The 25,320-nt window shown below is 37.8% G+C and overlaps 1 protein-coding gene across 1 annotated transcript; it reads right to left on the bottom strand.

Annotated features, from left to right (window-relative positions):
* Positions 1–19,297: 19,297 nt before the first annotated feature.
* LOC307117602 (uncharacterized protein) lies at positions 19,298–24,819 on the bottom strand. The gene is made up of 2 exons (XM_079802549.1): positions 24,718–24,819; positions 19,298–22,607 (listed from the first exon to the last, which is right to left on the bottom strand). Exons 1-2 carry the CDS (start codon positions 24,731–24,733, stop codon positions 20,866–20,868), a joined length of 1,758 nt encoding a protein of 585 aa, XP_079658675.1. The 5' UTR covers positions 24,734–24,819; the 3' UTR covers positions 19,298–20,865.
* Positions 24,820–25,320: the final 501 nt, after the last annotated feature.

Here is a 25,320-nt window from a genome sequence, read left to right as displayed (position 1 = left end):
GCCGCTGAGATGCAAGGACCTGAGAGTAAAAATTTTCCCATATCCCACCTTTTGCTGCAGGTGGGGATGCAGGAGCCCCTGCAGGCAAGCTTGAACTAGTTGTAGGGGCTGAAGCAGAGCTGGTGGCAGAGCTTAATCCAGATGTTGAAGGTGCTGAGGTCTCACTCATTGACTGCATTTCTGTAATGAGTCGAGCTTTTACAGGCTCAACATTTGCAGAGTCACGGAATCCCAGGTTTTTAAATCGAATGTCCAGATAGGTGCTGACAGCAAGACCATAAAATGTCTCAATAGACCTGAAACGATGATGGCATTGTGCTGACAGCTCAGCAGCTAGCTTGCTACCTTGTCGCTCAGAAGCTGAAGCAGTTCTCAGGAGCACTGAAACCAGGGGAATCACCTTCGAAACTGAAACATGTTTTTCAGTAGATACCTCCCTGGTTGCTTCTTCAAATGGTCTCAGAGCGTCAATAGAGAGACTGATAACAGACCATTGCTCCTCATTCAAGCAAAGCGAGCTCTTGCCAAGTAGACAGAGAACTGTGGTAACTGCCTCTTTTTGCTCCAACAATCTCTCCCACATGTAGAAGACAGAGTTCCACCTTGTCTCAACTGCTTGAAGGAGTTTATGTTCAGGGAACTTCTGCTGCTTTTGGATTTCTTTTAGCTTGTCTGCAGCTCTAGTGCTGTGGTGAAAGAAAGTAACTATATCATTACTTCTCTTCTGGAGTTCTAGTATGTCAGGGTGAGCCTTGAGAGAGTCTTTCACCACCAAATTTAAAGTGTGTGCGAAACATGGGTAGTGTGACCAACCAGCTTTACGCACAGCAGCAACCATGTTGGCGCCATTGTCTGTTACTACAGCCTGAATCTTTTCTGAAATGCTCCATTCTTCTGCAATTCTGGTTAACTGCGAACAAATATTGTCTGCAGTGTGTTGTCCTGAAACAGAGCATGTTTCAAGCACGTATGCCAGCATTTGCCAGTTTTCATCTATGATGTGGCATGAGACTGTTAAATATGCCTCTGTCGCTGTTGATGTCCACATGTCAGTTGTCAGCACAACATTGTCCACACTGCTTAATGCCTTTCTGACCTTAGAGGAGCACTCTTCATAAAGTGCAGGTAGTTTCCCCTCCATCAGAGTTTTCCTACTTGGAATTTTGTACCGTGGCTCAAGTGTCTTTACAAAATTCCTGAAGCCGACATCTTCCACTATGGAAAGAGGCTGCAGGTCCTTCACAATCATTTCTGATAGGCGCCTTGTAATATCCACTGCTCTTGGAGAATCAGCTATTGATAAAATAATAAATAATAAAAATAATTAAGTCTGGTGCACATCTACGTGTAGTTTAAATATAGAAACTAGTATCCCTTTCACAGCTAACACAAAAAGGGTAATTATATTCAAGTATCAATTATGACTTACATTATATTCAGTATATTTGTTTCAGTTCCAGTAAATGTATTCATTTAAATAACACGCTTCAATTGAATTAATGTATTACTTCTAGGTCTTACCATAATTCTTAAGTTGACTAAAGTAACAAATGACCAGTTAATTATTTGTTTAATTATTATTAACTAATGCTGAAGATGACTAAAATATGTCTTTCATCACTCTTATCTACCTGGATATTCTCTGCCAAACTGAAATGCCTCTGGCAGTGACTGCTGCCTCTGAGTCGCGGGTCTGTCGGGGCCAGGGGGTGGGGTGGGGTGGTATAGGGGGATTTTTCTCCTCCTCTCTCCGTTTCTGCAGCTCTGCATTTTCTGGTCCGTGATTTTTCATATGTTTGTACAAATTAGTTGTATTGCCACTGTATTTTAAAGACTTTCTACAAATGGTACAAGTCGCTGTTGTCTCATTTTCGGCCTGAATACAGCCATACAACGCTCCTCTTTCTCTCTGCTGCCATTCTCCGCCTCTGACTGACTGCTGTTAGAAATGCGCGGCTGAGCGGCGCGCGCGCCTGACTGCTGGTGGTAGCGCTAGTGGTGAGTCACGTGACGGTACAACACAGGAGAGGGGGAGAGAGCAGTGTCGAGCACGAGCAGCACTCTTGAGAGCTTCCTCTGCTCTGTGACAGCAGCAGCATTTTGACAAACACGGCCAGGTCGCAAAACGAGAGAAACTGAAACTTAAGTATCGATATTTTCACGTTGGTATCAATCAATACCGATTCCAACGTTGGTATCGATATTAGTATCGATCTGCCCACCTCTACTGCATGAAAAAAGGTGTATCCGGACCAGGATACTCCTGTATACACTGCTGAAATTCGGAAGAATCCAGGAGTATACTGGCCGGATAGGTCAAATTCCATTGATCCGTATATGTCCGTATTCATCCGAAATGGTACCAAATCGGATGTATGTTGTGGCCGTATACTCCCATGCTACAGCCATTTGTTGCCAGGGCAAATAATCCCATCAATAGTTTTTCCCAGGAGACATTTTAACACCTCTAAACAGCTTTGCCTTCCATCCCCTATTGGTCCTTCTTCTCAAACTGGATTGGTTGTTTTTTTAAAACCACTCCCAAAACCCAGACTGCTATTGGAGGACAGGACGCATTGAAAACCCAGTCAAGTGACTTTATTGGTTACTTCTAAGGCTAAGGGTGGGCTAGGTTTTGTAGCATAGTGACTTGATTGGTTAAAGGCCACCTATGCAAATTTTGCTCATATATATATATCCCTCTCCCCCCAAAAGAAAAATACACACAAAACAATTTGAGAAAGTCTGAAATATTTATTAAAAAGGTATATATATATATATATATATATATATATATATATATATATATATATATATATATATATATATATATATATATATATATATATATATATATATATATAAACATTCTTAAGAGCATTATAAACAAACATTAAAACAATGGGAAAACAAAAACAAGTGAACAACATGTATTTAAAAGGGATGAAAATGTAAAGGAACAAATGTAAAAATATAAACAGTCCAAAGAACATTATAAACATACGTGATTTTACATACGTAAAATGAATTGGTAAAGAAACAAAAGAAAAAAAGTGAACAAAATGCATTTAAGGACAGAGATGTAAAGGAATAAAATACACAGTGTACATAAAAAGGAACATCTAAAAAAAGGATTAAATATACAAAGTAAACAATATAAAATGAGAACAATACATTTACAAGAAAAAAAAGTGTATAAAATACACATAAATATTCCAAGTAAACAATATAACCAAGTAAAAAGAACAAAGAGCCTTATAAACATACATTAAAATGAATGGGGGAAAAGATAAGTGAACAAAATGTATCTAAAGGAAGGCGACGTAAAAGGAACAACAATACAAAGCGTGGAGATCAAAAGCAACATGGACATCTAAAAAAGAACAAATATACAAAGTATACAATATAAAACGAGACAAAGAAATCTATAAATTAAAAAGTATATTTTATATAAAATATATGTAAATATTCTATATATTGGAACCAATAAAAGTATAAGTTTATAAACATAGAAATAAAAAATATATAAAATGGAACAATTGAATATTAAAATTATAAATATAAAGGAATTGTGACCAACTCTAACACAATGGGCCCTATCTTGCACCCAGCGCAATTGACTTTGTACACCGACGCATGTGTCATTCCTATTTTGCACCCGCGCAAAGCGCGCTTTTCCCTCCACAGAAGCACGTCGCTAAACTAGTGAATTAACTTGCGCTACCTGGGCGGTTCAGCGCAAAAAAGGAGGCGTGTTCCGGCGCAAACAATCCCTGGTGCTATTTTGCTGTTCCATTAAACAATTGCGCCACTGACCAGAAAAAACCTAGTCTAAAGTCAGTGGCGCGTTGCGCGTTGTTCATTATGCTATTTTAAGGGCGCATGCTTGACCATAATGTATAGCGTGCACAACGCGCATACACTTTGCTCATGTAATCTACACAGATGCAACAGTTATTTTTGCAAATCATAAATTGTTACACTAAAAAAATATTAACACATGAGATGACGGAAATCATTGTGGTGTGCCACGAAGATGTGAAAAAATAGGCATAAATCTAGCTTACAAATGATTCAGGCTAATTGTAATAATTAAGGATAAGACCTGTTTGCCCAATAGTGGCAAGACATATATGTATATAAGGACATCTGACAAATTGGTTTGTCCGTCAAGAACCAGGAAAAAAAATCGACTGAAAAACTGAAAAAACTGAAAGACTGAAAAAAAAAGACTGTGAAATCACCTTTACCATAATGTACAACATTACAACTTCACTTCTCTGTCTTTCACTGCTCTTACAAGAACATCAGTCTCCTCGGCTGTGAACCGCTCCTGGCGTGCGACTGGTAAATACGCCATAATAATAGCAATCCATAATGGAACTTGCGCACCTGCTTTTAAAGGGAATGTTGGATGACGCTCTGATTGGTTTATTCACGTTACGCCCAAACCACACCTATGAATAATGAAGCTACTTCAGACCAACCCATTTTAGATTTGCGCCGGGCGCAAGAGCCATTTATCCCGCCGGGAAAATAGCAACAGCGCCGAGACCCGCCCACAAAGTTACTTGCGCTTCGCGCGTTGACACTTGCGTTTCAGATCGTTAAAATAGGGCCCAATGTTGTTTGAGTTTTGAACATTTTTCAAACTGGCATGATGGGCTGGTGATGTGATGTGTAGCGTGGGTCAGCCGTGTCTGGTTTTTAGTAGCTAGCCTAACCATCCACACTGGCCTTCCATCAACAACAGCATCATCATCTTCAGACATCAGGTCTATAGTTGCGGTCTTCCACAGGTTCTGTGTTGGTTTGTGCAACCCTGGACCTGGTCTCCAGCAACTGCAAAACAGGACAGTAAGGGCGTTTTCACACCTGAAAGTCCGCACCAAGGTCCGAACCAAAGTTCATGTTTTGATACTTTTTATATATTCAGTTAGTTTTGGTTTGGTTTCACATTGCAATTATGTGAGCGCACTAAAGAACTGTACATGACGCACTTGTGTTCACTCGCCTTCATCATGTGGGCTGCATCTGGACATTGATTGGTTTGTAAACGGACGTGCGTCTGACGTCAGCGTCTTTGACAAGTTGAATGAACGGACGCATATCATCGTTGCCACTATTGAACAGTGCGCATTGCTTGACTATTTTTTTATTTGTTACGTTTAAAAGTGGACATTTCAAGCTTTATATACACATATTTCTCATGTGTGTGAGACGAGTCGCTGCTGAGTTTCGGTTTATTTGAGACCCGCTCCAGTTCATGTGTAAAGCATGTGATCGCTCCCGTGATTATTGTCTGCTATAGACTATTTGCTTCTTATTTATTAAATCCAGGCAATTATCTGATTAAACGTTGATTACAATTAAGATACAATTTATACAAAACGAAATTCCCATTAAAGAAATGCTTTCTAAGCAAAATCATACAAAATTTCGTTCAAAATTATTTCTGACTTTCTGTCTACTGACATATTGCGCATATTTTCACTTTTCATAATCAATGTAGCCTAGATTGAATTTAAAAATAACGTTATAATATCTAAACATAAACAGGAACTTCCTGTAAATGGTCTGAAAGTCTGAACCATACAGAAAATGCTTTCACACTAGAAACTAACCGAACCTTTGTTCAGTTTGATCTGGACCGAGACGACCTCTTTTCGTCGGACCAAATTTCGTCTGTTTGGTCCGGACCGTGGTACGGGGAGGTTTCACACCTGCAATTTTGATTCGGACCAAACTGAAAAGTCCGAAAATCCGGACCAAACAAGGTAGGTGTGAAAACGCCCTAAATTAACCACTAAAACTTCTGTAAAAGTTGTCCTTAATTGTTCAGGATCCCAAAACTTCTGGATCATGAGGGGGGAAGAAACATGCACACACACAAATGAATATTAATTTGTTTGATAAAACATTAATATTAATTATCAACTTACTGACATGGACTTGCAAAACGTACTCATCAGGTCCATACAAAAACTTCACAGTAGAGCCAAAATCCTGGTTTGCCTATAATTGTCCAAGTATGGTGGTTTCCTGTCCTCTCTGCTGAACGAGTGAACATGACAGTGTTCTCAGATTACTCATTACAAACTCCTTTACATTTATGACAAGCTTGATCTTAAAACTAGCTGACAGTAGGGATTGGCATTATGACCATATTATTCATGCATGAGAAATTTGATTTCACAATATATTTTATTTTGATAGATATTTTATTAAAATGCTACAGAATAATACTGCTTTAAAAGTCTTCACTGTATGATATTCTATGAATTAATATCACTTGATTCATAAAGAAGCAGAAGGTCTTCTCTAGTCTTTTATTGTTTGATTAATTATGACAGATAGCAGTTTATTAATCTGCTGCCCCTTTAAGAACGGATGCACAGAATGACACACATCCGGGTTTCCCCACGTTAACTTGAACTGTTTGACTTACTTAAGACATAACTGACTGTTTAAATCAAGTGAATACCTCACATGACAGGGTTTCTGAGATAACCGTGTGCATTTTACAGAAAGATAATTGATTTCGGGATCGCATGCTGTCTGAGAGAGGCTTATTTTAACACATGCAGGTCCCGCTCATCAGAGCCGGCCCAAGGCATAAGCGAATTAAGCGGCTGCTTAGGGCCCCCTTGGCCACCAGGGGGCCCCCAAGAGCACATGAATTGAGCTGCATGTTACTTTATGACGATTGAAATCTCGAAATGGCCTTAAACAGTTACTAAATAAACTGCAAAATGTAACGTTTTCTAACTTAACTACACGGATTGCTTCTGAACGCACTGCACGAATTCGCGGCACCACTATTCGCTTGTTAGCCAGGGTTCAAAGTCCAAAGTGCGAGGAAAAATCGGCGCTAAAACGTACTTGTCAGTTGCCTGGTAACCTTTTTATGAATGGACGGATTTGAGAATTCACTATGGTTTAGTGCGAATATCTTGTCTGACGTGCTGCATGTTTTGGACGGAGTAGCTACAGCAATGCTTCCAGTTTCTCAGTAAATGTTTTTCTGCAAGTGCTAGGCTATATAGTCCCCTTGGAATTATAAATTGTGTAGCCTATATTTTGGAGGTTTTTATTTAGAAAATACAAAGGTTCTTTCTACACAGTCGAATGGAATGCAAAAAATTTAATTATTGCCGCCAAAATAAAAGTCTGTTTAATGTTTGAAAGAAATCAACATTTCTTGTTTTTAAGTCTCCTCTGCTCACCAACATTTCTTTGATCAAAAATACAGTAAAAACAGTAATATTGTGAAATATTATTATAATGTAAAGCAGCTGTTCTCTATGTGAATATATAGTAAAGTGTCATTTATTCCTGTGATCAAAGCTGAATTTATCATCATTACTCCAGTCTTCAGTGTCACATGATCCTTCACTAATCATTCTCATATGAGGATTTGATGCTCAACAAACATTGATTATTATCAGTGTTGAAAACAGTTGTGTACAATGTTTTTAGGATTTTTTGAAAGCTTTCTATTTCAAATAAATGCTGTTCTTTTGAACCTTCTATTCATCAAAGAATCCTGGGGAAAAGCGAGCATATTCAGCATAAAAGACTACGTAAAAGATAAATAAAAAAAAGTACATATCCCAGTCTGAACTGTAGTACTGTAAGGTTTTGAATATTAACACCTGAGCACTCTTGTGGGTTTGCGACTGTTACTATTAAAAACCGTATGAAGGTAAAAACATGACAGCCAGACAATGTGTAAGTAACACAGCTACAACTAACATTGATACTGGGTGTGTGAATTATCAAGAATTGACAATAGTCAATCGTATTGGTGGCACCGAGGGGCCCCCAAATAAAATTCTGCTTAGAGCCCCATAAGGGCTTGGGCCGGCCCTGCCGCTCATTATTCTACATTCATGCATGTTTCTTTAAGTAGTATAGTAGTAACGTTACAGCATATAATGTTATTCAGTATATACATTCACATTCCGCGATATAAAAAGGTAACGTTAACTGCAACACAACAAAACACAGAAACAGAATATGTAAATTAATCGCGATTAGCATATGACTTTAATGCACTAACGTTATATATTGATGTGACAGTAGAAAAAATATGAAGGGATTTACGTTACCTTCTGCCGTCTGTTGTCCACCATTGGTAACTTAGTCTGTTCGTATTCATGTTTTTTTGTTCTTAGTCGACATCCCACAATCAAAATTCGTCCAAAATAAGATTTTAACAGATGTAAAATGATCCATGCAATGCCATTAATGGACCGACGAAGCAGTCCTGTTGCAGATTAGAAGCCGCGCCCGCGTCGCGTCCCCGCGAGCCACTCCAACGACAACGGGTGTACAGTCGTGGTCAAAATTGTTGGCACCCCTTGTAAATATGATCAAATATGGCTTTAAAAAATAAATCTGCATTGGTTATCCTTTTTATCTTATATTCAAAAAATTCACAAAAATCTAACCTTTCATTGAAGTAAAAAAATTGAAAATGGGGGGTAAATCACATTATTAAATAAATGCTTTTCTCCAAAACACGTTGGCCACAATTGTTGGCACCCCTAAAAACTTTTATGAGTAAAATATCTCTGAAGTATATTCCCATTAATATTTAAAAAATGTTTAGCACACCAGGGTGACAAGGAACATGAAATTGTCCAGTTATGACGTCTTGTTTCACAGAAGTATAAATATAAGGAAGCACAAAGTCCAATTTCTCATAATCATTCATCACAATGAGTAAAACCAAAGAATATAGTTCTGATGTGCAGCAACAGATTGTTGAGCTTCACACAATAGAAAGTGGCTGTAGGAAAATAGCTAAAGCATTGAAAATTCCCATTTCCACAATCAGGGCAAAAATTAAGAAGTTCCAATCAACTAAAGATGTTACGAATCTGCCTGGAAGAGGACGTGTGTTTATTTTGTCCCAATGCATGGCGAGGAGAGGAGTTTGAGTGGCCAAAGACTCTCCAAGGATCACAGATGGAGAATCGCAGAGATTAGTTGAGTCTTGGGGTCAGAAAGCCTAAAAAACAAAAAAACAAACCCATACATCACCATATGTTGTTTGGGAGGGAGTCAAGAAAAATCCTCCTCGCTCAACCAGAAACAAACTCTAGCATATTCATTTGTCAGACACAACTGGAACTTCAGACGGGACCTGGTTCTGTGGTCAGATGAAACTATAAAAAGAGCTTTTTGGCAGCAAATCTACCAGAAGGGTTTTGTGCAAGCAGGGATAAAAAGTACCCCATGCCCACGGCTAAAAATACTGCTGGAACTTTAATGTTGAGGGCCTATTTTTTTGCTAGAGGTCCTGGACATCTTGTTCAGACACATGGTATAATGGATTCTAGCAAATACCAACAGATAAAAAATAAAAACCTGACGACCTCTGCTCTAAATCTTATAATGGGCTGTGGTTGGATCTTCCATCAGAACAATGATCCAAAACAAACATCAAAATCAACACAAAAATGTGTCAGTGAACACAAAATTAAGCTTCTGGCATGGTCGTCCCAGTCACCTGACCTGAACCCTATAGAGAATGAGTGGGCTGAAATGAAGAGAAGAAGCACCAACATGGATCTGTTCATCTGAAGGATCTGGAGAGATTCAGTATGGAGGAATGGTCTCTGATCTCTTGTCAGGTTTCTCCAAACTCATCAGGCATTTTAGGAGAAGACTCAGAGCTGTTATCTTGGGAAAAGGAGGTTGCAAAAAGTATTTAGTAAAAGGGTGCCAACAATTGTGGCCAACGTGTTTTGGAGAAAAGCATTTATTTCATAATGTGATTTACCCCCCATTTTCAATTCTTTTACTTCAATGAAAGGTTATATTTTTGTGAATTTTTTGAATATAAGATAAAAAGGATAACCAATGCAGATTTATTTTTTAAAGCCATATTTGATCATATTTACAAGGGGTGCCAACAATTTTGACCACGACTGTATAATTCAAACTGAAGGCGCGCACTGTCATTGGCCAGATTTCTGGATGACGTTCAGATTGACCAATCACGCTCAAAAGAACACGGAAAGACAGCAAATAGCCTTGCAAATATAGAAAAAAAAACAACAGTTAGCAAATGTGTATATTTATTTTTATTTGCTGTTATATTTAATTAATTGGTCAAATGGTGTTTTGTGGTGTGGGCAGAGGCCTGAAAATTTCAACCTGGAGAGCCAACCTTTAAAAACAATTATTGTTTGACATTTAGTTTGCTTTATAGTTTATTATATTTGTATCCAGAATTATAGTTTGAATGTAAAAATACACCTACATTGTAAAACAGAAAATTAAAGTAAAATATCTTAATTTAAATAAGGAAAAATCTGTAAAAAAAAACAGTGTTTTCTCTAAAACTATTAATGTAAATTTCTGTGAAGTTTTTTAACTTTATTTAACTTAAGATATTTTACTTTAATTTTACGGTTTTTGTTTGGCAGCCGTAGCTGCCAGTCATTTGACCGTTTTTTTTAGGTTTTTATTTTTATAGTGTAAATATAAAACTAATAAGATTTACTTTACAATTACAAAGAATAATGTTAAATTGTTAGTATGGACATAAACCTTTAATATAATGAGCTAAATATTTTATTACAGATTATTTCTGTCATTTTACATACATTTGTATGTAATTTATGAAAACAGAAAAAATACTGTATAAATAATACAGTGATTTTCATGTATAAAAAAATTTAATTACTCTAATTTGTCATTAATGATAAAATAATGGTCAAGTTCTTAATTTACAGACATTGTTTGTAATTTTACATGAATTTGTATGTTATTTATGAAAACAGAAAAATAATACAGTGATGTTCCTGTATTATTTGTCATTAATGATATAATCCTTAAAATAACAGTCAAGATGTTTATTTAGATATTGTTTGTAATTTTACATCGTTTTAAACATAATTCAAAATTACAAGAAAATACTGTAAAAACAAGTTTTTTTTCTGTAAAATTAGGATTTTTTTTTTTTTTTACAGTGTAACCTTATTGGTTGCACCTCCATTGCGTCACCTCATCTATTGTGAGTGGTGGATTTCAAACCTCAAAACGCCCCTCTTTTGCAGCGTGTTAAAGTTAAGAATCTTGGAGTGACACTTTTTGTGAACAGTTGCAGAGCTGAAAGATCTGCTTGTGTTTCTTGGGCAAGTGAATCCCTGCTCTTTTTTATTCCATATTTTTATTTTGAGCATATCAGTTTTTGGTGTTTTTAAAACAAACTTTTAATTTTTTTTATATTCCACATTTCATCTCCTTTTTATTTAATGTTATTATTGCCTGCAATTTGTAAAACTTTGCAAAAATTGTTTGGGGATAGTCTAAAATGTTTGGTTAATTATCCTTTGTTAATTCCATTACATTTCTTTGTTTATTTCATTACATATTCAGAATTTGTTGTGAACGTATATGTTCAGACAGGGTTTTTATTTTGTACTGTTTTTATAAAAAAATATTTGATTAAGAGACTCTTTTCATGCAGTGGTTTTAAGGCCCTGACACACCATTCTGATGGTTTGGCCCAGAGCCAGGCAACGTGAACCAACCCCACAGTCGGCTTTAGTCATTGCTAGTTCAGTTTAGTGTTTCAGGGCCTTAAGAATTTATTTTTCTATACAAAAAGCTTGTTTGCTGTAGCCTACAGTAGACCAGAGATAATTCTCAATCCTGAAGTCCTCCCTCTGAGAGCAGCCAGCACTAGTGTCAGTCATTAACATATGAAAGGTCTTCTTCACACCTAACAGTCTTCAGTCCTAGCACACCCAGCAGTAGGTGCGTTTACATGGAGCACTGTAATCGGTTTAAAAGTCCAATCCGAATGAAAATGCTCCATATAAACACCTCAATCGGATTAAAAATGGCCAAACCGAATGAAATTGTAATCGGTTTGAGAGAGGTGGGATAAACCTTTTCATGAAGCGATCAAACGAAAAATTCCTCCATGTAAACGATCTGATCCGATTACTTTGAGTGCACGTCTGTCTGTGACGTGATATACAGCGACTACACAACTAAAATGCACAAAATACACAACTGAAGAGCACGCGCCGCGCTCAAACCAGGCTAATGTTGACAAGAGAGGAAAGTTCATTTTTCTGAGGTATTAAACTTTTTATTTCGTAACATGTTATGAACATGATGTTGGAATAATGACACAGACAGCCTGGCTACAGATCTCATCTTGACAGCGTTTGTCATAGGCTTCAACTGCGCCTGACAGAATAATTTATTTTTCTGAGGTGATTCTTACACTTTACAACAAATAATAAATAGCTTTTATAAAACTGTACAAGTCCAGGTGGCCATTGAGAGCTGCCAGTCCAACGGGGAACATTCAAGCTGCTGGAGAGGACGTGTCAATATTTCTCTGTTTCTCGTAAATTAGATTTAAAAAAAAAAGTTCAACAACTGCTTCAAATTGGTTAAGTAACATTACCCACAGTCTACTTTAATTACTTTGTTAATATTTATACCTTTGTGATGATGGTATCTTTCCTTAATCATCTGAAATATCTATGTTTAGTAACTGTTAACGTACTAATGATGCTGAGCACGTCTTGAATGCTATTTCATTCACATTTCACCGTACATCCTATGTTTTTATTAATAATTTGGGTGCATTTTATTGTTAATTTTGTGTTTTTCAAAATAAATGAATTGAATTAATTTTGATTCCGCATTCATCATTCACAGCTGTTGATATAGCCATCGTATAGGACATAAATTAGGTTAAACTACTGCATGTCCGCCCACAGAAAAATAAATAAATATAAAAATTACCAACACAGAACTATTGATCCACGATACTAACATTACGAATCTGAGGGGGCAGACAAACTGTGTGCGCATGTCACAAAAGGATCCCGACTGAAAGTCAGCACATGTAAACACCAGAACGGTTTAGATAACGTCTCATGTAAACAGCCCGCAGAATCTTTCAATCGGAATGATTTTAATCGGAATGACAAAAAAGTGCGCATGTAAACGTGGCTAGTGTTTCAGCTGTATATGTCCGGGAAATTTCACGGATTCCTGTATACGTCCGCATACGTGAGGTTTCCGGGTTTTTCTGGAAATATACTGTTCCGTGTTACTCTAATCCGCTTTTTCCCACATACATCCGGTAAACATCAAATTACACAGGAGTATACCATGCCCGGATATTGCCGGATTTCAGTGTTTTCATGCAGTGAGAGTGTATTTATATTAAGGAATATGTCATGATTAATGCTATGTTTATGTTAATGCTATGTTTATGTGTTTTTGATACGTGACTTTTGTGAACCCTCCGTGTGCAAGCTGCAAAAATAAAGAGGATGTTGAGTGCGGCAGCTTGTGCGCGCGAGGGTGGGGGGGTATAAAGCTTTCAGACACAGAGGGAAGTTCGCCTTTCTCTCTCTGAAAGCTCGGAGAGATGAAATGCCTTTCTTGCAAGAAATAAACAATTGTTAAACCTTTCAATACTTCTCTGAATCCTAATTACTTTGAAAATAAAATAATTTCCACGACAACATACTCTTACCTTTGTGTTTTTTTCAGTTGCTTATAAACACATTAATGGCAAAAGTGTAATTACACTGTATTCAGCACAAACTGGGCTCCCATAATATCTGAGTTTTCATGCAGTGTCTCCCTTTTTACAGAAGCCATGATCAAGCTCACAACAGCGTAAAAGTCAGAAATGACTGCTGTAATTACTGCGTCATCAGAGAACTGAGGTGGCAGAATACAGGTCGAATTACAACTAGCTGGCCAGCCTCATAGCTAGTTTAAAATGGGTAAATGCAAGTTTACTGAAAAAAAGGCTCGAGAATGATGCTGTCACAGGTGCGTGCCGACCGGAAGATGAAGACAGGTGAATACAGTTCCAAATGTAGTTCAATCACAAGACTTCCAAAACACAGACAATAGCACAACACATAACATAACGGTGACTGGACAAGGAGTGCAGGAGAAGGAACAACGTTAATAAGTGGGATAAGTGGCTCTCAGAGTTCAGGTTTGCTGTTAACACCGCCTGTCAAGAGAGTACTGGGTTTAGCCCAGCTGAAATTGCTTTGGGACATAAACTAAAAGGACCCCTGGGAAGAGCTCTAACAAAACCACCCAACCCAAGCAATCCCACATATGATACAGTGGCGAGGCAAGAGAGCCTCATACAGCTTGTTGGAGAGAATGTGCAACGAGCTCAGGCTAAGCAAAGACACTATTATAACCTGAGATGAAAAGCGGCTGTCTACAAAGAAGGTGACCTTGTCTGGGTTCGCACCCATCCTCTGTCAAAAGCTGATGTTGGCTTCATGGCTAAGCTGTTTCCAAAAGGGAAAGGTCCTGCCAAAGTGTGTAAGTGTTTGGGTGCTTTAAATTATACTGTTTCTTTTCTTGATAACCCTGACATTTTTGATACTTGTCATGTTCAAAATGTGATATATAACAGTTCAAGCCTGTTATAATGTTGTGCAGTATGATAGGCTGTTCTATTCCTTACCACTGGTGGTGCTTGAGTGCAATATTTTCTGTAAGTTGTAGAAGTTAGTACAGCATGCAGAGGCTGAAGCATGGCCTAGCCATATGTGCTCAGTTTAGGAGTCCTTGTTGAGAAACAAGTGTTTTATGTTCAATGGAAAGTAAGTGATGATAGATCTTTGTATGAAATGCATGTTTAACACATGTCTTGAGTTTTGTGTGGAAGTTTTTAAAATGTATTAGTTGGACTGTTTTATTAAGACTGGTTTCTTTTGATTGTTGTTGAAGGACTTTTTTGTGATGGCTGGAGGTTATTGGTTTGTGATGTGGAGATTGTGGAAACCATTTCATAATTGTCTTCCTACCACAAAAGCTCTTCAATCTCCAACCCGACTGTCACTGTAAATGTATCTTCCATGAAATTTGACCTTGCATGCTACAAGTATATGGGTTCTGTCTTACCATTATGCTGAAGGATATACCGGACATTTTGGGACCTTTAATGGAATTTCAGATAAGACTTCATTCAACCCATTACACTTACACTTCACCCATGAACTTTGATATGCTTTGAACTACGTTTACATATCATTTGGTGGTTTTTGTTATTTTGATATGGTGTGGATTGACATGGTAAAAAGGTTGAAATGAAATTAAATGACTGCTGCTATACTTTGATTGAATTTACTAAATATAAACTACCACTAAATGTTGCATTCAATGAGAGTCTCTTGAGTTATGTTTATTCTATGTTAAATTAACTGTTAATGTGCTATGTTTTCTTTTTAAAATCCTATGACTGGTTTTAGGTTTAGCTAAATCAGAAATTGTTATAGTACATCAGTACAAATCTCTCCCATTTTTACAACAAAGTGTATGGAACTAAAAATCAAAGTTTTCCAGTTAAACTGGTTTGAAAAAGAACAATAAGAGTCATATTTTCACTCCCCACACGAACAGTTAATAGGCCACATTACTTTGAAAAAAAGTTCAGTTTAGAGAACAATAAAGAAGTCATGTTAATACTCCACCCTGTACACACCCTAAAGCTTTTACAGTAACAGAGGGTTAAGAAATGTGCAAAAAACAAATCCTTCTTTCAATAAGACTCTTTGTTCCACTAACAAGTGAGAGCTAAATGTGGTCAGGAGTCATATCAGACTATAACAACAATTAGATCATATGCTTTAGTGAAAAAAGAAAACTAGATAAGGATAACCATCATGGGGAGGGCATGGAGTAACAGAAGTCAGCTTGATAAAACAAAACACAAAATTTACTGTAAAATTACATCAATTAATTCTGTGCATGAATTGTGTCCCTGCTCTTAATGTACAATCATTGATGAACATGTTTAATAACATGTTTAAAATTTTAATAAAGAAGAAAAAAAAAACTATATGAGAGCTGATTAGAACCCCGAAGCTTTGACACGGTGTACAAAAATTCTACCACCAGACCACTAGGGACTGCAAATGACAATAGCAGATCTATGTATTTATTTACTAATGCAAAGAATCTTGGGACTAATAATATATTTGATGCAAATATTGTTTGCAAATAGTCCCAAAAGTATTATTTCCCAACTAGAATTAGACCTATAATTTTTGTTCACTGTTCTGTTTCTTTATGCTTTATAAAAATTAAATAAAAATGCTACCCCCAATGTTCAAGACAAGGCCTTGACACGGCTTTATAAACACAGCACTCAAGTAAAACAAAAAAAACAAACCTTGTCTCTTGACATGCATATCTCGTTTTTAACCGCAAAAACGTGTCCTGTGTGAATGGCCCTGAACTGATTAAAAGATAAACAGCACATTATAATTTCAGTGCTGTTATTTAAACAGTCAGCTTGCCTTTACATTCAGTTTACAGCATCAACAGCAAGACAAAGAGGGCAAGGTTTCAACTGAACTATGCACTTGCATTTTAAACACTTAACTACATGATGTTCTAGCTCTGTCCATGCAATAAATGCATGTTCTTAAATGAGCTAGTTTAAGCTAATTTCAACTTGGCATGAATAAAAAATCAAATCAGAAATGCATATTAATATTTACAAGACACATATTCACGAATACAACTCCTTGTAATTACCTTAAAGGGTTAGTTCACCCAAAAATGAAAATTCTGTCATTAATTCCTCACCCTCATGTCGTTCGACACCCGTCAGACCTCATATTCTCATAGATCTGCTCATATTCTCACGCATGCGTCGTGGAGACACACGGAAGACAAGAACAAGTTGGATAAAGGTGTTATTTTGATTTTTTTTTGCGCACAAAAACTATTGTCGTCGCATTGTATGATTATTGTAGAGTCACTGTGGTGAGATGGACTTTGTAACGACGTTTTTAGTGCCTTTTATGGGTCTTGTGAGTGTAAATGTACTGAATGCCAATGGAGGCCTATCTGAAGCCTTTCTCAGCATCAGATTTACACTAAAATATCTTCATTTGTGTTCCGAATATGAACGGAGGTCTTACGGGTGTCGAACGACATGAGGGTGAGTAATTAATGACAGAATTTTCATTTTTGGGTGAACTAACCCTTTAATAGCACACAAATATTTCTGCCCTTTTCGTTTGTGTGACTGCATCCTCTGCTTTTCTGCTACAGACTGAAGTGCGAGCGCAGCCTATAACGCGCCGCTCCATTATTTTTGTGATTGTTTGGGGCATTCTACAGCCCTTCATCAAAACTTTCAACACAGGGCCCACCTCAGATTGTTTTAATCAATGCACAAATCGTAAAAAATAAATTAACACTATCAGTTCCTATATTCTGATTGGGTGGGCAAGCCAAACGTTTGAGCCCACCCCTGCCCATGCCTAGAACCAGCCCCGATTGCATACAAACCTAATAACACTGTATTTTCCAGGTCATGAAACCAAAAGATTCATGTATATAATATTTAAATGTTAAAACTAAACCTTTTTTTTTATTTTTTATAAAAATATATTTAAGAAAACAATATAATATTTAAACAACAAAAAAAGTATTACGAAACATATTTTGTATAGTCCTTGTGAATGTCCATTAGAGAAAGATGCACTGGTCAATATTTGACATTCTTGCACCGCTCTGCTGCATTTCATTACGCAGCGCTCTGTATATTAGGATGACCAAAAGGTCAAAAGTGATTGAGATGGCCAATTAAATCAAAGTAGGCGGGGTTTACGTTCTCTTTAGGCTCTTGCACAGTCTTCACACACAGTCACAGAGCACGTTAATCTATCACTTAATGGCGTTGCAGAGAGAGACTCTATTCTTTCATTTGTGTTCCGAATATTAAATGGGGGGGTGAAAAGGCTTTACTTTTTACCACGACCGAGTTCCATAAATTGCTTTACCTTTAATTTAACAGTCTTCTGTGGGGCGATTCGCTGTACTTTTCTAACTTTTAGTGGCAAGATTCAAAATCTCTTCTTGATGGAAGACCTCAGCAGGGTAATCAAAACACACGGGTTTAGCCTCTGGGATTTGGGGAGGAGTGGTGAATCTTAGTGGTGGATGCCTCGCCTTCTCCGCTGTGCCCTGTGTTATGTGCTGCGTGTTTCGGATGTTATTTTTTTTGTTGTCTCTGCCACTCTGTTCTCTGGTTGTGCTGTCTTGCTCTCAGGTCTCTGTTGATTGGAGGAAACAACTGTCACTCTTCATCAAGGTGTCGTCTGCAGCCAATCAAGTGCCGCCCTGATGGTTAAAGTCTTCTGGCGTGTACTGATTAGTCCCAGAGAGAAGTGTTAATTTTGTCACCTATTTTTAATTTAGGCCCTGTCCACACGAACACAGGTATTTTCAAAACCGCAGCTTTTTCTACGCGGTTTGGCTGTTTGTCCACACGCAAACGCAGTCTCCGGTTCCTGAAACCAGGCTTTTTAAACTCCAGCCAGGGTGAAGATTTTTAGAAACTCCGGTTGCAGCGCTGTCGTGTAGATGGTGAAACCAGAGATTTCGGCTTGTTAAGTCGAAGTGTGCGCCGTTCTCTCCTTTGTTTGACATCAGGTTGTGCGGCGTTATCTCTATTTACATCGAGTGTACAGTCGAGTGTATGCAACTTCCAACCACACAATGAAAAAGCAATGCTGTTAGCGAATGTTAATTGGAACTAGGGTTTTGGCAGAAACAGACTCATTGATCTATGATAATGACTGAATTTGTGAACATAGTTAGCTGAAGAAGCTTTTGGGAAACGCACCTCTCACAGACGAGCTCCACCACCAATTCGACATGCAGAATCAGAAGAAAAAATACAGACGGCGTCCCACTACAGCCAGTGCTGCGGAGCACACCAAAAACACTAAGCTGACCGACGCTTAATAACGGCTCAACATTGCCTGACGGTCCGATCATTGGCTTGGTGTGTCCCTGGCTTTACCTGTAAGACAAGACTTTAAAAAAGTTACACTTTAAAAAGTTTCACATTTATATAATCTGTCTTTTATAATAATGCTGTGCATATTAATATCTACCATGACAAAGAGCTTCCATTAGTGATGTTTCTGATTAACATTAGCTGTGTTTTAAAAGCACACCCTCATAATTTATCTGCTACGTAAACTAGGTACAACATCTACTTTAAAGCTACAATAATTCCAGAAACATGACATAGGCCTACTTAAAATTCAACATATACTGTATGTGGCAGGGCGGTGCTACAAGGGATTCCAAGGGGTTTACCCTAAGTATAATACTAACTGAATAAGATGATACTGTTTAGACTCCGACTACGCCACCTTGGGAATTTCGCCCAAAGAATTAGAATGTATCCCTACCAAAAGGCATACACAGGTTCGAATCACCGATCAGAGTCAGAGACATGGATGAACGTATCAAAAATATATTTTATTAACAATCTGGAAATGTTAAAACTTGAATGCAGACATTTATTCCGGAAGGGATTTCAAACACGGTCGAGGCCAGGGCCTAGAGCTTACCCACAGAGGCAGAAAGTCGGGTCACATTACTTAGAGATGAAAAACCACTGCACTTCACTGTGCTCTCACACACTCACGTACACACGTGTGGGTATACAAATCACACATTTGGTGGGGAGGTCACAACACACGGTGAGGAAAATACCACCACCTAATAAGAGTTAGCCCTCTGCCCCTGGTGCTCAGGCCCTGCCAAGACAAAGGAAATGCACGTTAAATAAAGCGCACTTAAAAAGGTTGTTCACATCCAATAAATCAGTCAAAAATACAAAAAAACAAAATAAACAAATCAATCACTTTACAACTAATGTAAGTAAATAAAGAGTTAATGGAAACAAAAGCACAGTGCCACTAAATACAAAAGAAGAACGTCCAAGGAAAATCAAAAAGACTGGTGGCAACTGAAACAAAAGTTCAAAATAATCAGTATAAGACACAAAAAGGTAATTCAATTTAAAGAAAACAAACTATTCGGGCTGCAACACTAATCATAAACCAAAATGAGGGCACAATTAAACACAACAAAACATTTACATTTAGTCATTTAGCAGACGCTTTTATCCAAAGCGACTTACAAATGAGGGAAATAGAAGCAACTAGAGCAGTCAAGGGCAACAATATGCAAGTGCTGTAACAAGTCTCAGTTAATCTAGCACAGAACAGATTTTTTATTATTATATATAAATAAATTAGACAGACAGACAATGAATAGAATGAGAAGTGCTATAAAACTATAAACAATATTAACAGCCAACGGAAAAAAAAGAAAATCAGTTAAATGAAATTTGAAAACAACAAAACTGGAATGAACTAAATCAATAACATTTGGAAACAGGACATAGCAGTTGACTACTCAATTGGAGTTTGAAACAGGACACACTGAAGCCGTAGCTTAACGCGGAGCACCCCGACTGGAATAACGCTATGGGCCTTCACAAACCGATTGTCGAAAGCAAAGCAGTGTTTTATCAAGAGACAACAGAACCGTATCATTCCCTGGCGAGAACCAATGCAGAACAACAGTAATCCAGCAACTAAGTCAGGTTTTCCACAGCTTTTCTCGTGTTACGACGCCGCAGTTCCCCAATAGTGACGCATCCTCAGGAAACGCACACACATGTTTATAGCCCAGAGTCGACGCTTATAGGCTAAAACGGCAAATACGGTGACGGAAACAGAATCACCATTCCTGCCACAATCATATACAGAGAAGTGTCATTTCACAATGCAAAACCCTTATAAGCTACCATCATCTTATTTCAGGTCTGATTATTGTTATTAGTTATTAAAAGTCCTGCTGCTGCTAATGCAGCTACTGCTCTTCAGGATGCGGCTTCTTTCCCTGCTGCTGATGATGTTGATGCTGCTTCAGCTGGAGATCTCCCTGTTTCTGCTACTGCTCCTCCTGCTACTATTGCAACTCTTGCTTTAGCTGTTTCTCCTGATGCTCCTCCTGCTACTGCACTTTCTGATTGTACTGTCGGAGCTTCTTCTCCAGGTGCTGCTTTTCATTTTCCTTCTGTTGGAGATCATTTTTCAGCTTCCGATTCTCTTGCTCCTCCTGTTGGAGATCCTTTTTCAGCTTCTCCTTCTCCTGTTCTTTCTGTAGCAGATTCTCTTTTAGCTGCCACTCCTCATTTTCCTTCTGTAGGAGCTTCTCTTCTAGCTGCCACTTTTCCTGTTTCTTCTGTTGTAGGAACAGGGACTTCTCCTGTTCTTTCTGTAGGAGCTCCTCTTTTAGCTCATGCTTCTCCTGTTCCTTCTGTTGGATATTTTCTTTTAGTTGATGCTTCTCCTCTTCCTTCTGTTGGATATTTTCTTTTAGCTGATGCTTCTCCTCTTCCTTCTGTTGGAGAAACAGGATCTTCTCCTGTTCTTTCTGTAGGAGCTTCTCTTTTAGCTGCAGCTTCTCCTGTTTCTTCTTTTGGAGGTCATGTTTCAGGTCCTGCTCATTCTCTGCCTTCTGTAAGAGCTCATTTCTCAGCTGTTTCTCATCTTGTTCCTTCTCTTGGAGCTCATTTCTCAGCTGCTTCTCCTCCTGTTCCTTCTCTTGGAGCTCATTTCTCAGCTGCTTCTCCTCCTGTTCCTTCTCTTGGAGCTCATTTCTCAGCTGCTGCTCCTCCCGTTCCTTCTCTTGGAGCTCATTTCTCAGCTGCTGCTCCTCCCGTTCCTTCTCTTGGAGCTCATTTCTCAGCTGCTGCTCCTCCTGTTCCTTCTCTTGGAGCTCATTTTTCAGTTGCTGCTCCTCCCGTTCCTTCTCTTGGAGCTCATTTTTCATGTGTTGCCCATTCTCTGTCTTTTGTAGGAGCTCATTAATCAGTTGTGTTTCCCTCTCTTTCAGTAAGAGCTCATTTCTCAGCTGGTCCTCCTCTTCTTCCTTCTGTTGGAGGTCTGCTTTTAGACGCTGCTCTCTCTGCTCATTCTCTATAAGCTCATTTTCCAGTCGCTTAATGTCCTGTTCTATCAGTTGGAAAAAAAAATTCAGTTTATGATCTTCCTTTTGAAGCCTATTTTCCCACTGCTGTGTTCCTAGAAAAATAACTCCTATCAATATGATAATGCTCAAAACATTCGTAAGGCTCAATAGCTTAATTCCGTTCGTCGCTGTCATTTCTGTTTGAGCTCTTTTAAACATCTCAGGTGTGTAATGCTTCACTCCATGTTCTCTCCTCAGTGCATTCATCTTCTGCAGAAGTTTTTTAACCTGCTGTTGATTGTTTCTATCTTCATTGTTGAATGAGTGATATCTGCCACCACAACTATCAACTAGTTTCAGTAAATGGTGGCTTTCTGTGATATACTCCTCCAAAGTTATATCCTTCAGATGATCATTGTGAGTAAACAGAATGATGGTACGAAGCAAAGCCTCTTCTCCAAAGTTCTCCTGAATCCATTGCACTGAGTTCCTCTCCTCTTGTGTGAATTTCACTCCCAGTTTGATGACCAGCAGGAACACATGAGGACCAGGAGCAGACATCTCTACACACCTCTCTATTTCAGCCTTCACTTGCTCTTTTGTGATAGATGTATTAAACAGTCCTGGAGTGTCGATTACAGCAATGTTCTTCCCATACACATCTCCTTCCTGTTTCTCACATATTTCACTGGTCTCTTTAAATGCATTTCTGCCCAGGATGATGTTTCCTGATGCACTTTTTCCTGCTCCAGTTTTACCCAGGAGCAAAACCCTTAGATCACCTTTAAAAAAACAAACAAATATATATATATATATATATATATATTCACTCATTTGAAACACAAAAACAAACATATTTTCTATATTACAAGACATTGCATAGACTCAATCCTCTCTGGCCTCATGTAGAGATATGGCACATTTGCTTCAACTGATTCAGTGCTTCACAAAGCCTCTGTCTGCCCATCACTACATCTTGGATGGCATTGGTGTGAGTAAATTATCAGGAAATTTTCATTTTGGGGTGAACTAATCCTTTAATACAGGCATTGTCAACCCTGGTCCTCGAGGCCCACTGTCCTACAGAGTTTAGCTCCAACCTTGATCAAACTCACCTGCCTGTAGCTTTCTATTAATCCTGAAGAGCTTAATTAGCTGGTTCAGGTGTGTTTGATTAGGGTTGGAGCTAAACTCTGCAGGACAGTGGGCCTCGAGGACCAGGGTTGACAATGCCTGTATTAAAGGATTAGTTCACCCCAAAATGAAAATTTCCTGATAATTTACTCATACCAATGCCATCTAAAATGTAGTGATGGGCAGACAGAGGCTTTGTGAAGCACTGAAACAGTTCAAGCAAATGTGCCATATTGTTTCGAAGCTTCAAATCAATCTGACACCCGTCTCTATGGCGACACCTAGTGGTCACTTGCATGTGTTGATCTGAAATACCTTGACAATGATCCATGTAAAAAAAATCCATGTTTTTAATATCTGTCTGACAACTACATGATCTTGGTTGTGTAACCTGTAGCCTCCTCATTGTGAATAACTATAGTTTTTTTGTGGTCATGAAAAATGAACATTAATAAAATAAATAAAGCCACAATGTGTCACATTTGTTACATAACATTTTTATTCAAAAATATGATTTGCTCTGCTGTTGAAGGAGTTAGCTGACTTCTTTTTTTACATATAATTTCTCCAGCCTTTGAAAAAAATCCTCTCACATGGGACACTTGTTGTCCTCTGCACCCTCCAAAATGCCAGGATGAGCTCCTCAAATGGTGCATGAAGGCTAGCTGCCTATCACAATACACACATCTCACTTTATTTGGTGTTTCCAAATGGAAATGAACCCACAACACAGATGTACGGCATCTCTTGTAATGGACAATAACAAAGATAACTTCCTGATTAACAACATCCTCATGCTGGGAAAATTTGATATACACAAAAAAGTTCTTAAAGGTGAAACCAAGATTTTATTAATTTCATAATGAGTTTAACTCTTATACAAAAGCCATCAAAGTTATGAAAATGCAATCAGTCTTATTTCCATTATAGAAGAATATGATCTTCAAACAAAACCCTAGCCCCTTTAATGTTTTTTGTTTATTTTATTATGATTTGCCTGATATATTTTTCTACTGTACTTTCAAACACCTGATCGGTATTTTGTAATACAAAAATGTTCTGTTATTGCCATGCTGTTTGTAAATGATTATTTGTTCAGCAATAAAAAAATGTACGGCATCTCTTATGTGGAGCCTCCATTTTTATCTATTCTATTAATATATCTATCTATATATCACCTATGAATCTATATAATTCTATATCTCTAACTTCCTTATTCCTCATCTGGGATCACGCAGAGCCTCTGGAGCCCATCAAAGCACTTTGAAACTGCATTGATTTGGACCTTCAGCATTTTGGTTGCAACTGAAAAGCATTATATGATGGAAAACCCTGGAAAGTTTTCTTCAAATTACTTAATTTCTTTTTGACTGAAGAAAGAAAGACATGAACATCTTGGATGGCATTGGGGTGAGTAAATTATCCGGATATTTTCATTTTGGCGTGAACTTATCCTTTAGTATTGGCTTTTCTACTGTGAAATCAATCATAAAGCTTAACCAGGAAGTTGCTAAAACTTGCTAATTATTAGCTTTTGGTGCTGATTTCCCTCACAACTTGTGTGCTTGTTAAAGTGTAAATAACTGTTAAATGTGTTTATTTTTACTCTGCTCATACTGATTATATATGGATTTATATTGAATTGAATGTATAATTAAGAAAAATGTTTGCTATTATTAAGTTGAGCAAGTAAACCATTTTAAAATAAAATGTCTGTTATCTGTCTAAAATCCAGTTGAAATGTTAAAAAACACTGACCTTGACCTGAAGTCATTATTTCTGTGTGTGATTTCCTGCTCCGTGTCACTCAGGTGTTCTCTCTCTGAACGTCTTTCAGACAGAATGAACCTGCCGGAGCTCTTTGTGTGATAGTGAAAGTATTTTAGTTGAAACCGTCACTGTGATCATGTGACTGCATATCTCAGGTGTTTGTAAACTCACAACTGCCACCTGAGGACACTATATACCAGCACTGAGCAAAAGAGATCTGAGGTCTGAATGGTTTATGTGCTCTTTTGAACAAAGAAAACAAATGATCCACTAGATTGAAGTTTCTATAGAGCACTTTGAAATAAATGCACTAAAGCAATAACAAATGCAAAACGTGAATATTATCTTGTTATGGTAAGTTAACATTTAAATAATCCTACAAAGTTTTGGAAGTTAGTTAAATCTACGTCGACTTCAAGCTTATCAATTCATGTTCCAGATCATTTATTTGTCAACCAAACTGTAGTTAAGGGTAGAGCAGATATTGCTGAGACTTTTAATAATTATTTTTCTGTTCAAATTCTGAATCTATTAATTTTGGTACTTCCTATGAAATCTGTTGAACTTGCTGAACATTGCCCTGAACAAGTG

The sequence above is a fragment of the Gobio gobio genome (genome assembly GCF_949357685.1).
Source record: "Gobio gobio genome assembly, chromosome: 21".
Taxonomy (NCBI): Eukaryota; Metazoa; Chordata; class Actinopteri; order Cypriniformes; family Gobionidae; genus Gobio; species Gobio gobio.
The sequence above is the reverse complement of the archived record's forward strand: the minus strand, read 5'-3'. Positions and strand labels throughout refer to the sequence as shown.